Genomic DNA, 14,915 nt, shown 5'->3' on the forward strand with positions numbered 1-14,915 from the left:
TTAGGTGGGGATGATTGGTTGCTATCGAGAAATAATACGTGGGGGCGTGGGGCAATATGAATAATGCAAGTAGAAATTTCTATGCACCGGGCCCTTAAATAATACAAGACCAGTCTTGAAAAAAAGAATGTTGCATTACTTGCATCATCAACATCATCATTCATCAGATTAGAGGTTTGGTTGAGCAACTGCCAAAGGTCTGGCCATATAATCGAGCCCACGAGCCTTTTTTAAAGGTGAAATGCATTATTGTTTCCAAAAAACTTAGCCCTCTAAGTGACATTATTTGGTAGCTGAAATGGAGGATTGGAGAGGTTATAGGGCTGTTTGAGAGAGATATCACAAACCTCAAGTACCCAGGAGTGACATTAAAAAAAAGGTGTACAGATGAAGACATTTGTTAAATAGCCAATCGTGTGGCACCAAACCAAATGCCACCCCAAACTATTGAACCAAAACAGATGGACCAATTCAAACCAAATGAATCAGCTAAAAACCGTAAGACATTCCCTCATTAATCCGCCACCACAAACCCCTGGCTAATGAGTACAAGCACCAAATCAGATTGCAGGGTCTTCCGACCAAAGAGACTTTTAGGAAACTGATACAAACTACATTTATGAATGAGTCAATGTGTATTGTGAATTTTCCTGATAGGTGCACTGGTTCATGAGCTTAGTTAATGGGGAAACCGGTCAAAAGAATCTACTGGTGTACTGAAACCGAAAAAAGAGCTCAAGACATCTTTTTGGTTTGATTCAAGAAAGATCTAGTTTCATGGTTATCATTTATATAAGGTTCGATACTGCACAAAGTTTTGATGCTCTCATATGACAACTTTCAACATGGGTGAATAAAAGATGCAACAAAGTTGTAGGCGGGTTACTGAATCATATACTTCTCAGATCTTAAAACCAACATAGATAATGCATTCATCTGATAGGAAAACCATTATTCCCATTAAAAGAAACCAATCGAAAAAGTACAATTGATATCACCTACTATGTTTTCAAATATAGTAAAAGCACAATGAAGCTATACTGAGTTACTGACCCGGAGTTGATCTTTGTTTATGGCTGCAAATTTCTACAGCCATTGAATATAATAGAAGCGTTTCTGATTATTATCATGCCAAGCATGTCATGCAGGTGCTAATCAAGAGTCATCTAAGCCTTTCAAGCAAGGCAATAATGATGCAGCAACTTCATGAACAAATAGACGTGTGTTGCCTATGATTGATTTTTCAAGCCTTTTTATCGAGCTCTTCCAAAACTGCCCAAAGTTTAGGATCTTCATAATTTTCAATGAGAAGTGTAGGGTTTGCTGTTATTAGCATGTTTTCAGGATTTCTAGTGGTTAAGCCAACAACTGGCATTCCGGCAGCCACACCAGCCTTTATCCCAGAAACTGAATCCTAAAAGCCAGAAAGATTAATTACTTTAAATGAGACAAACTCATTATCCAACTTGACACTCTAATTACTTATGAAAAAGTGTCATTTCTAATTTTCTATAATCAATTTCGGCACTCTAATTGTTTATGAACTATTTTTTATTTTATCACACCCAATGCAATCTGTTTTTACCCATTATCCAACTTGCACATCACTGCTATAACGCTATATATAAACAATCTAGAATAATTTCCAATTAAGAATACTATGAAAATGAATTAGTCGCATTATCTTGATAGCATGATGATGTAACTTTGACTACAAAACAGAAAATCTATACCTCACAGATGAAGGTATGCTCCTTTGACACGTTGAGAGCCTCAATTGCCTTTAGGTAAGGATCAGGTGCCGGCTTGGCATGCTCACACTCACCACCAATGATAACCAACTGGAAGAAATCAGTAAGACCGAGAGTTGAAATCATCAGCTCAGCATTTTCCCTAGGCGCATTTGTAACAGCTGCACGTTTCAACCCATGATCTTCAACCCATTTAGTTAATTTATATAGACCCTTTATGGGCTCTACCTTTTCCTTCACCAATCTGCATACGATATAAAAATCAGATATCGAATCAAAAGATACACACACACAGGTCGAAAATTTCAACAAAAAGCCTTACTTCCTGAAGTATGCTTCTTTTTCTTCACAAAACTTTAAACCCCTTTCGATATCATCAGGAAAGAGGACAGCTGCAATGTCATCATTGTGTTTTCCGGCAATATTCTTTGAGAAGAAATCTTCATCTATTGGGACACCATTGTTGAAACCGATCTGTATACAAAAAAAACATATGTATCAGTGAATTCTATTTAGCGTTGTTAAAGAGAGAGAGAGTATCAACCTCTAGAAGCATTTCTCGAAAAGCAATGTGGTGGATGGGATCTGAATCCAAAAGGGTTCCATCAACATCAAACAATACCGCCTCAAGTGGAGCAAGCGCTGTAAATGCAGCTTTGCTGTTGCAATTAGGAATCAAATAATAGAAAAAAAAGAGTCAGTATTATGATTATCTCTATCTCTATCTCTACTACATTATAAAGCATTTGTTCCCTCCAATTTTTTCAATTAAGTAGTTGATAACCCCAAAATACTCCTTTCTTTTGTTCAATAATTTAAACATCTTCACTTAAGATACCTATAATGTTGGAAGACTTAATGTCAAAACGTGTACATATATAAGTCAGTTTGTATAAATATGGGTCAGACATACTATTATAGTGTTTAATGGGTCATTAGTAAAAAGGCTATTCAGTTTGGGCCTTAGGCCAACAAACCCTCTGTATATAAAATAAAGCCTTGTGTCGATTAGATAGAAATGTTGCCACAGTTATCCTTCAGTTATACCGGTTCACTATGAAACACACCTGTTGGAAGCAACGATTCGATATGTATATATACTAGGATACGTATCGAACATGATCATCAGTTGTATTACAAATTCTCTGTTAATATTAGTATTGTTATTATCATTATTCTCTCTCTATTTTCTATATCTGAATCTACAAAAACCTGTGATGAAGTTAACCAAGAAACCGGTCACGGTTGGGATGAGAAATCGTCTCAATCAGACCTTACATATAATACCCTAAATGAAATTATTTACAACATACATCCCTAAACCTTTAAGATAACTATCCATTTTACATCAATCATTTTTACATTAATACCCAACACTGCTACCACCCCCACCACCACCCATCGTGCGGACATTTGTCTAGTTAAATTATTATGTAAGACAATACCATTACAAGGATACATATATACAGAATATGAACAAAACCAAAATTATATAGATATATCTATCACCATAAATCCAACTATTTGTCCTAGGAAGAAAATATCCTTTATTTATAGGGGCTTCAAGGTCTATTTGCTTGTCATTATTACGTTTATATATGCTACAGCTTTGACAAACACATCTATACAAACAGCTCCTAAATAAAAGGTAAAGCGAACGAACGCATATTTAATGGTAATCATCCTACGTTGATAATTAATTACAACAAATCAATCAGCAGTTACTTAATTAATTATAAAAATTATTATGAAGTATCGAAACCGAAATGATGAATATAGAAGCATTAGATCAGATAATAAAAACGATAATAGTAGATAAATAATTACGAACAGAATAACAGAATTTGATTTTACATCACTATATTAACATCAACAACAACAACAACAATAATAATTATGGATTTCATATTCATAGAAAAGCAAAATCCTAATAATAGTAATATAATACTCGTAATATAAAAAAGGTGAAAAAGAAGGAAGGGATGTTATAATAACCTGGTTTCTGAAATATCAGAAGAAACCGTCATCGTGCCGGGGGTTGTTGAAAGGAAGGAAGAAATTTCAAATCTGAAAAGTTAAAAAAAAGAAAAGAAAAAGGGCAACAAGAATAATATGGAAAGAAATTGGAATGTTGAAACGAATGTGCCGATCGACAGTGTCTGGCTGCCAATACAAGATGCAGATGCTAGAAGAGCTTTTTATATATAACACATGTGATGTGACATTTGTAGAAGGTTGACAAGTGTTGTTTCCTTTTTTCTTGCATTTCTTCCACGAAATTGTTGTTACTCCAAATAGCACATATACATTCATCGAATCATCGAATTTCAAATATTAATCAAAGTTTCTAAGTTTTAAACAGCTTAAAATTTGTAGTATTAAAATTAGTCTGTTTAAAATATAGTTTTTTTATGTTACAACAGAAAAAAATAATCGCATGGGTCAAAACCCGGCCCGATCCGTGACTCGGTTTTGGATTTTAAGGGACATTTGTTATTCACTTGTCAAAACTCACCTGACCAGGCCCGAAACCCAACGGAGCAACAAAATACTTGACTTGACTCGTAACCTTATCGGGCAGGTCGGGTTGAGATGGGTTTGGACCGGGTTGCAAGTTTTCAGGTTATATGCTAATCCCTACTTGAAAGCCTCGAAAGATTTCGTAAGGATGGTTAAAAAAACTTTAGTTTCTAATTTTAGTTCTAAACTCTAGTTTCAATTCCTAACCACAATCTCACCTCCAATCATTGTTTTTCTTCCAAACATATCATGTCACTAACATGTTAGAGAACACGAACTTACATAAAAGAATTATTCACACTTACAAAATGTAAATCGTCTTGTCAACAACCTTTGTCCAATACAATTTAAAAAAAAAAATAGTTTCAATTTAAACATATAAGAGTTATATCTAATCAGAAATTTGTTGGACCTTTAACCCCTATTACCCAACACTTATACAATGATACTTTTAGACGTCTTTAATTGTTTAGTTATGTGACACATCATGTACTAAAAAAATCTTTAAATTCTTAAAATCATCACCCATTATAAATTCTCTAAAACATTTATGATACAAACATCTTTCTTTACATATTCTTACAAATTTCCCATATATACTATGATTGATTAAGAAAATATATTTAACTGGATATAATAGTGCATTCTTTATCTTGACATCTCTTGTACAGGAGGTGCTTGTGGATATATTGTAGCCATTGCTTGTCTATACCTTTCCTTATTTCTCCCCCATCCTACAAAAATACCAAAAAAAAAAACAAAAACATATATAAACCACATATACATATATATATATTGAAAAATTATTTTGAGAACTCTTTTTTTGGCGAGAACCTTTGAGAAGTTTTCAAATCAAGCCCAACCGATGACTATTCTTTACATGAAAATTGTTTTTTGATTGTTTTCTGAATAACTTATGTATAAATTTGAAGTTTATAATTGTGTAGAGGCATGGATTATCATCCGTTATACAATTATGTGGAGACTTGGATTCTTGATCACATGTGCATGAATATTGCTATGATTACATGTGATCGACTTGCATACATGTGATTATAGCAATATTCATGCACATGTGATCAAGAATCCAAATCTCCACATAATTGTATAACGGATGATAATCCATGCCTCTACACAATTATAAACTTCAAAATTATACATAAGTTATTCAGAAAACAATCAAAAAACAATTTTCATGTAAAGAACAATAATCGGTTGGGCATGATTTGAAAAGTTCTCAAAGGTTCTCGCAAAAAAAAGGTTCTCAAAATAACTTTATATATATATATATATGAGGAAATCATAGGTGTGTTGCTTTCACCTACCTAGCATCTCCCTTTCACCCAAAGAATTCAACATATACGGGTAGGGATAAATATACAACAAAATTTTACCATCTACAACAAATGCATATATTTTATTGCGCAGAGTATAACTGTATATTGCATGCATTGTTGGAGTGTCGCAAATTAAATATCGTTAAAAGACTAACAGAATTTTTTATTAAAAACTTGCAGCAAATCTTTTTACCATGTAGATGTTTTAATTAATGGAGTGTCGCAAATTAAATGAGTATAGTTCAATGTAAAATCTAAAAATGGTACCTTGAAAAACAATTAGTCCTTGGTGCTCAAGTTGACGATATTGTTGACACAAGGCACATTGGTGACAAAAAAGATGAATGCAGTAATCGCTCAACAAGCTTCCTTTCAAATGCCACTGTCTTCTGATTTTAGTGCGATAAAGGCCATTGTAGAAAGTTGCTAAAATGAAACCAACGACACACCCTTGATAGCCCATGGACCCGAAACATTGATGTCGAAAAAGAAAAAACCATATAAAGTCCACGAGTTCCATAAATCCAATGTGTATTATGTATAGAAAGCAATATAGCGCTCCTGGTTCGCTCCAAACTATAATACGTTGTTTAATTAGTGACAATTGGGATCATTTTTTCTTTTTCTTTTTTTTTTTCTTTTTGACAATTTGTCATAATGTGTTACATCTAGGTAGAATAGTTTTCTTTGAAAAAGCTTACTTGTTTCCCCTTCATTAACAATTTCCGCAATCTTTCCAAATGCAACACATGGGCAAAGAAGTACCAAGAAACCTAATCAAACGTATGAGAAACATAATTCGAATAACAAATACAGTATGTTTTATGTATGAAAAATGCTTGAATATATAAATATTCTAGCTAGATTTTAATAATTTTGTTTTCAAGAATTCTTACATATTTTAATATCGGAGAAACAATCAAAAAGACCAATTGCCCAACTATGTCTTTGATTAAGGTAGTGTATAGATTCCTGGCCCATGATGAAAGCTGGTGGAGGATAAGGAGGAGGAAGGCCGGCGGAATGTGGCCAATAATACATAGGTGCCATTGGGTTGCCGTTTTCCATTGGTGCTGGTAACGGAGATTGGTGGTTGATTTCCGCCGTTGGTGGAAGGGCTTGAGGTGCATTTCGTTGGTGGATTTGAGATTGATTTGGCTCTTCCTTCATTGTTTCATTCGAAGAAAACAAAGAACATTATTATTTACGTGACCATATATAAATATGTAATGTTTGGCCAAAAAAGTTGATTCTAAAGAGGTAGATTCATATTTATCCTTGAAAACAAATTTGAAAATTGTTTATTGTATGTAGAGGAAAAAAAATGATTTAAGCAATCCGTTGAATATGTGCCTTTGAACAAACAACCTATTTGTACGAAATACATATTGCCATGAATAAAAATACTCGTAACAAGTATATAAACAATCAACAACTAATAAATAACCAATCACTACAAAAATAGTCATCCATATATTACAACTTAAAATTGAATTATAAAACAGGATTTTGTTAATAATAACGCTAATGACTATATATATATATATATATATAGCCTGCTAGAGTTGTAACAAATTCCTAAAAAATAAACGTTGTAAAAAATGAGCTAAAAAATTAAGGCTCTTCCAAAAGAGGAGTATAGTTATGATATGGCCATCGTTGTGCCATCATTCCAAGCCCTACAGGTACTTTCATGCTTTGAAGTTTGTTACAATAAGGAGTTGGATAATCTGGTAATCTTGTAGACCACTGAAGTTCATATTCACAATATCATAGGACTATGTATACGTACTCGACCAAGATATTCTTCTCCATATCGGCCCGTGCAAGAGTTTCAGAAGGATATTTTTTCTCAAACTCTTCCAACGACTTCACATAAAACTCGACTCCTCCATATTCCTTGGTGATCATCCGCAAGCCATAATCACCGTTTTTTTCTAACGAATAGTCTGGCTTGAAATAAGCATCAACGAAAAAACAGAACTCAAAAAGGAGGATGCTGAATACCCAAGCCCCAGTTAGTATAACCAATAGTTTACATATGGTGTATAGTCTCCTTGAGTTGTCTAGGTCGAATGGCTCGTACACGTTTCTTGATTTTATGAGTTCTTCGTCGTAACCGGCGTTTCTTGCCTTCTTGACTGCCTTGTCGTAACCGGGAGAAGAGACCGATGACATAGGTAGCATATGCCCGTTACTCCTATCCATGCCGAAACAAATCCTATGTATCTTGAGAGAAAAGAAAAATTAAGTATGTATCGATTTTTTGAATGGTGAAACTAAGGCAAATCGTTGGGTTTATATAAAGGTAAAAACTAACTTAATCCTAACCCACTACTAATTCTACTTTCATATTTGTCGAAATAAACCCTTTTAAAGTTATCTTTTATCATATTTCATCCTAAATAGTTAAACATTATTTAAGTTGATTTAATTTAATCAATAATTCTTTTCAAATATACAAAAGAAAATCTTAAGTTTTTAATTCAAATAATTACTCTAAATATAATTAAAAGTTACGTAAAGAAAATTTTTATAAGAGCATTTCTAGCTTATATAGTGAATATCAACAGTTTAAGAATTTAAGACTATGAATCTTTATCGTTATATATACCAAAAAGGCAACTGACCTAACATCAATTGACCAATCACAATTCTCAATTTCTCGAAATTAATTAAATCAACACATGTTTAAATTAATTTACATTTTTTTGTTTTCCATCACCAATTTACACATTCAACCCAATTTAAAAATAATTAATACTTTATTGCATAATATCTATCAAATAACAAAATATAGCTAAAAGTTAGGAATGTTACATACTTATATCAATACCTTTATTTTCATATTATTAACTGTGATCAAGTTTAATTGTCATAATTAGTAATTGTAATTAGACTATAATTAAGACAATCATTATTGTTATTAAATTGTAATCAAACTATCATTAACAATCATGTCTAATGAAAATAAAAGTATCTTTTTTGTAAGATATCAATGAAAACTCGGTCAATAGTGTAATCAAAATTAAGATATTACTTTTCTATAATAATAGTTTGTATGAAGAAAACTTTTTTACATCATCCATCCTTAATATAATTTAGCATTCAATATTAACATTTGAAAATCTCAATTTATTTAAAAGTATATATTTTTACATTTAGCATATAAGTTCTTTTCCCAATATATTAACTCATATATTGATAATGTTGTAAAACCCGTATATTTGACATGGGTCTAAAATCTCGTATGAATATGAAATATATAGTTTATAAATGTCTAATTTTTAAAAGATGTAAATATATAATATATAGAAAAAATTTGGATTGAATATGGTGGGCTAGCAAAAGATACTATTTCGTTTATATGTATCGCTTTCTATATAGATGATGAATACTGTTCGGAATTGTGTGTTTCTATAAGTACATAACAGTCTAAAACTCACTAATAAAAAAACCGTTTTTTTGTGTGGCAGAGGCGATCAAAAGAAACACACATAACCACATTAGCAAGTTAGACAACAAAGCATTTAAAAACGCAAACAAATGGTACACAATTTTCTTTTAGGGTGGAAATGAGGATTTCGCTTAATGTAAAACTAGGTTACCCCTGGCAACTATATTTCAAGTCTCCATGGATCATTTCTGTGCAAATGCTAGGAATTTTTCAAAAACCGGTGTCTGCAAGTGCTAAAAGTACGGGTGGTTAGGAAGAACAATCGTTACCACCACACACAGTATTTGCTCACTGAGTGGATCAAAAGAAAATACAGACTATACAGCTGAAGAAAATAAAAGAGATAGAGACCGATAATTAAGTTAGGATAACAAGATAAATATTAAATACAATAGTTAAGTTCCTGAAACTGTGTTTTTATACACACTCAACAAGAACATTGTTATGTTGATAACTGGTAAGCATACACAGATCCAACATCAATTGAACAAAAAATGGGTCTCAGAAACACACCATCAAATCAGAGTTACATGATGGTGCAACGGCTTTTCTCCTCGGTTGGTTGTGTGTTGCCCTGCTGATACCTGTTTGACTCGTTCGGGTTGTATGTGAACTCGGCCGTATCAAGCCCATACTGCTCAATAGAAATATAAAACAAAGTTTAATTGTTGACATCTTTTTCCTTAGGTACGGTTCTTTGTTCATGTCAAAAGGACAGAACCAAAAAGAATTAGGTCAAACATGTTGAAGGTTGTCAGGTTAGCTTTAAATGTATAACACCTCCAAACCATGTTATTTAGAGGTTCAAATAAATATTAAACTGACAAGACTTTTCTAGTTATAATTATATGAAGAGTAAAACATGTCCTTTTAATATTTGCAGATTCTGTTTGGTGCAAGTGGCATGCCATTCACGATGACATGCAACCAAGAGGTGGGAGAATGGGATTGATGGAGGGTCGCATTATGGGTCAATGAAGGATGAGTCAGAAACGACATATTTGTCCAAATCTTTTCGACTTTTTTTTTCAAATAAACTTCCCAAGACTTGTAATGATGATTAAATCCACAAATTTTCAGTAATAGACTCCGGTTCTTAGATTAAAATTTACGTTTTAGAGATAAACTTCAGGTGGCTTTCAACCTTCTTTCATTTTTAGCCGATCTTTTTAAATTTGACCCATTAGAGGTAAAAGCATAACCCAAATCGACCCTTTCACAGCATAACAGGTTGCAATTTCCACTTCAACTTATTAGACGGACTGAGCAGGCAAGGTCATATCAGAAATATTTTACACCTTCTAAACACTAAGATTATACACACCTTTTCCCTCATTCGTGTACTCCACGCATCATTTCTGCTTGGACGACTATCAAGAGTCCCAGTAACAGGAATACCCGTCGCAGGCGCTGGTTGCCTACTTATCAATGGTTGACGTTGTTGCCTGGGGCCAGCTATGTATTCATCATCACTATCATAATCAGCTGGACTATTTGCAGCCCGGACCATAAGAGCTAACAAGAATACAAGAACCTACAAATCCATATATGATCCATACTAAAATTCAACGCCGCTAACTATAATACTCAGTACTCACATATAGAAGATCAACTCATTCATAAGTAAATGGGTCCAATTACCAGCCAATAAAAACCAAGGAAAATTTCATATATGTCCCTACAAAACCTTAAAATATCATCCATATATATATACATATACTTCTAAATGACTAAAATATCATATATATATATATATCCCTCAAAAACTGCTAAGAAAAGTCAGTTATTTCTGTTGACACTTGTCATTTTGATGAACACTAGATAAAAATGTTATTTAATACATCAACTGACAAAAATGAGAAGTTTTGAGATTTTTTAAGAATTTAATATTAATTTAATTATTTATTTGGATATATAAGAGATATTAATGCATATTAAGATATATAATATTTTGAAAATTAAAAAGATACATACAATATTTTGAATTTTTGTTGGGGACATATATGAAATTCTTCCTAGATACTATTCACATACTGTTTTTGTTATCACGAGGGCACGACATAAGATTAAATATCTCACCTCCAATATAACCGCCCCAAGGGCTACCCATCTGCATACTTTCCAATTTTTCTTTAGAAATCCATATATCATGTCGAAATCTCCAGTTTTGTCTACTGGTATCTCCTGGGAAGGAAACATTCATATTCAGGTATTCAGAAAAATAAGATATATCATGTAGAAATTAAAGCAGCATTTGAAAGAAAACTCACGGCTCTCCAGCTTTTGTCAAAGAAGATGAAAGCAGCACATCCCACTTCAGCAATAATTAACAAGATCACAAGAAGAGAGTACTGTGTATGCTTAAGGAAATTAACTACATACATATGCAACACACGTATAGGGGCAACAATTAAAACTGACAGACGAAACAGGTAAATTTTAATTAAAACTAGCTAAACTACTCAAACAATTTAATAGTAGTCCAAAGATATGCACTCAATACTTGCACACAATTACACTGTGTCATGCAAGAATGATAATCAGACAACAGCATTTGTAAACGTACTATTAGTACTATTATAATACGTAGGCGATAAGATTAGTATAAAGACAAAAAGAAAATGTTGGCGCAATAGTTGGCCAACCCAAGCAAACATGCTCATTTTGGAACTCTCTTAACTTGTCACCAACCTGTTCATTATGTCACCTATTATCACAGTATAGGCTTCACTTGTATAAATTTAATGATTATTAGGTCATTATGCTTTACTTCACATTAAAGACATTTATAAGGAAGTCAAAATAAAGGATACACAAGTAAGGCAGCATCCACTTCGAGTTGCTGCTCCAATGCAACCAAAACAAGATATGACAAGCAGAGCTGCACCAATGCCAATGAATAGATAAATGAACCTGCATAGAAGGGGCAATATTGGTTACTATAGTAATAGGACTCTGAAACTAGCTGTAGCCCTAAAAGCAAAATGTAGCTGGTAAGCCTAACAAACCGAAAAACATATGGCATGCTTCAGTCAATGAGTTGTAGAAAATACGACATATGTTAATAGTAATTCATAACTCCGCATATTTGTTTCAAGAAGTTGAATAATGTCACCAAGTTAAAGAAGAATTCAACTAGGCTGTAGCACAGAGAATCAATTGGTCTTCTTCATAATATCTGATCCACAAGTAATGTTTTTAACAAAATAGGCCAGAGGCACATACAGAGTGTAGAGGCCGTCAAAAATAGGTACGAGGACCTTGAAAACAGTAGTCAGTGGGTCATAATAGAAAGTTCCTAGTAAATAAATCTTATATAAGACACTACAGTTGATACAACAATCATACAGTACAACTATATTCAAGTACAACACTTGTAAAACAATAAAACTAAGATGGTAATAATTGAACAAAATAAAATGCAGCCAACTCAGTCTCACAGTGACAGTTCACTCAGCAATTGCAAGTCGTAAAAGTGGTGATGAATTTGCAGATTTGCTCACGGAATGTTGTGGTCTTGTTCTTGACTTGTACCTTTTGGAGTCAGCAATGGCAACAGATTTGCTCACAGTTTGGGTTAAGTGCTCTATAGCTATTTTTGCAACTATAAACCGAGTAAACAAATTGAAAGTACTAGGTATGATTTAGGTTGATAATCAGGCTTATCATCTAATCATATTATAACTCTCAAACACACTAAACGTTATCCAAAATTACAGTTTATTATATTGAACACAGAGCAACTAAATTTCTAACGTTTTAACATTTGATTAACTTGAACCCATTTTCATTTATAAAACATCCCAACATAGTTATAGGTAAGGAAAAAACATGTGACTTTTGTGCTTTTTTTTCATTTTCTGATTGACAATTATATATTTGGGTCTTCAAAACCATGTTTTGCAGTCATCTAGATAATTCCAATTCAGTGATAATTAATTAGACAAATAACCACCAACATCTAAAGAGTTAAAACAAATATAGGATACTCCATGACCTTTTAGACTTTCCTAACAAATTGTTTACACTATTTTTAATTCATGTAAATATGTAGCTGAGATCATTAGAAGAGACTCTATTTTTATTTTCCAGCACCCTAAAATATGATAAGTGTAAATTCAAAATGTTATTAAACAGAAAATTACAATTTCTGTATTTGGGCAAATATATATACCCAGGTGGCCAGGTTCACAAGTACTCCAAGCGAGCATGCCTAATTCATTAAGATGTTAAGATTCAGCAAATAGTTGCTTACCGCAAGGGCAAGGCTACGGAACTTATGGGCTAGGTGATTCATGATAGACTAAGCAACATTTTTCTAAAGATAGCTTGGTTTCAACATACCATAGAAACTACTTACAACCCAAAATATTGCTTGAACATATGTATAAAATGTCACAATAACTATGGTTGCCATTGCTGCCAACGTTTAGAAAACCAGCTGGTTGTGCATCTCATGAAACATCTCATGTGGTTCTAGTCTTTTAGAGCTAATGCCCACACACAAAAAATTGATCAAAATGCATCAAGTTTTTGGTATTCAAACCTTCACATATTAAACCTTATATAACAGTCATCATTAGGAGCATTACTTTTTTGAAATAATCCTTTTAACTGTTTATAACTCGATATCAATGTTTAGTTATTAGCCGCTTTTCAATCATCTTAGTGGCTACTTCAACAACTAAGTATAGCATCGGGAAATCTAAATCTTACTATCAAAAGTCATTACTAGCAATTAATAGGCCGCAGCGATTAAATAAACGTAAAACATAATAGACGGGACCATACCAAGCAGTAGGCAGGTTATCAAAGATGTTGCTACCAGACATTGAAACAGCCATTAACATAGGACGACCGAGCTGTATTAAGTCTTGTCCGTGTGGGGGTCCCCAATCATCCATTCCATTTCTATACATAACAAACATGTATACCCCATATCCAACCATCGCTAGTCCGAGTAACGTCAACAAGAAGTTTAGGAGCTTCAGTAGACACTCCAAAAACCCCTTACACCCCATCTTCTATATCTATCTTCTATGTATATAATATATATGTATATATACTTGTCAAACTAGTACTTCAATCCTACATTACAAAAAAAAAAAAACAGAAAAACATAACACGTTAGTTATAACAACCTTAACAACATAAAAAATATATGATGAAATGGAGCTGATTTTTTTTTGATTCAAATTAAAAATAAAACTTAATAAAAATCGGAAAAGGGGTACAGTATTAGAAACAGAATTCAATAGATTCCAAATATATAGGTATATGTATATTTTATATAAGTAAGCAGATCATGAATAAAAGCCTAAATGGATCAAAACTGGATTGAATTTCGAAAATGGATACAAATAAAAGAAAATAGATAGATACATGAGATTTGTATGTATAATTGGATTGGATTGGATTGGAGAATGAAGTACTTACAAACAGAGAGACAAAGAGGAGGAGGTGGTAGGTTCAGATTTACAAGTAATACTCCTTCCTAACCATGGAATATATTTGATAATAAATATGAAAAATTGAAATCAATCAAATCAATCCAATAATAATAATGAATCGGAAATTAAATTTTAACTACGAGTATTTATTTCTGGATTTTTAAAATAAAGTGTGTTATCATCCGTAAAAGGTAAATTGGAATTTGCTGGATTGTTTTTTTCTTTTTCTTTTTTCTAATGATTATTTTTTAATTTTTTTAAGTTGGTGGACCATGGGGTGTCACACCGCCAAACCGGCGATTACCATTAAATTAAAAATAAGTAACACATACAGTCCAAAAGTAACTATAGTTGGATGACTTCACGAAAGACGGTAATTTAAAATCGTTTATATATAAGT

General features: G+C 32.8%; 3 protein-coding genes across 3 annotated transcripts; all 3 read right to left on the reverse strand.

Annotated features, from left to right (window-relative positions):
• Positions 1–937: 937 nt before the first annotated feature.
• Positions 938–3,930, reverse strand: LOC122601915 (haloacid dehalogenase-like hydrolase domain-containing protein Sgpp). The gene is made up of 5 exons (XM_043774647.1): positions 3,747–3,930; positions 2,296–2,410; positions 2,074–2,225; positions 1,734–1,995; positions 938–1,414 (listed from the first exon to the last, which is right to left on the reverse strand). The coding sequence occupies exons 1-5, from the start codon at positions 3,776–3,778 to the stop codon at positions 1,244–1,246; spliced, it is 732 nt and encodes a 243-aa protein (XP_043630582.1). The 5' UTR covers positions 3,779–3,930; the 3' UTR covers positions 938–1,243.
• A 989-nt stretch (positions 3,931–4,919) lies between these two features.
• Positions 4,920–6,872, reverse strand: LOC122601805 (protein PLANT CADMIUM RESISTANCE 11-like). The gene is made up of 4 exons (XM_043774540.1): positions 6,505–6,872; positions 6,310–6,381; positions 5,876–6,184; positions 4,920–5,005 (listed from the first exon to the last, which is right to left on the reverse strand). Exons 1-4 carry the CDS (start codon positions 6,776–6,778, stop codon positions 4,920–4,922), a joined length of 741 nt encoding a protein of 246 aa, XP_043630475.1. The 5' UTR covers positions 6,779–6,872.
• A 2,541-nt stretch (positions 6,873–9,413) lies between these two features.
• On the reverse strand, positions 9,414–14,610 carry LOC122599764 (tobamovirus multiplication protein 2A). The gene is made up of 7 exons (XM_043772329.1): positions 14,502–14,610; positions 13,857–14,153; positions 11,879–11,978; positions 11,336–11,416; positions 11,145–11,249; positions 10,390–10,599; positions 9,414–9,699 (listed from the first exon to the last, which is right to left on the reverse strand). Exons 2-7 carry the CDS (start codon positions 14,084–14,086, stop codon positions 9,592–9,594), a joined length of 834 nt encoding a protein of 277 aa, XP_043628264.1. The 5' UTR covers positions 14,087–14,153; positions 14,502–14,610; the 3' UTR covers positions 9,414–9,591.
• Positions 14,611–14,915: the final 305 nt, after the last annotated feature.

This window comes from Erigeron canadensis, chromosome 5 (genome assembly GCF_010389155.1).
Source record: "Erigeron canadensis isolate Cc75 chromosome 5, C_canadensis_v1, whole genome shotgun sequence".
NCBI lineage: Eukaryota > Viridiplantae > Streptophyta > Magnoliopsida > Asterales > Asteraceae > Erigeron > Erigeron canadensis.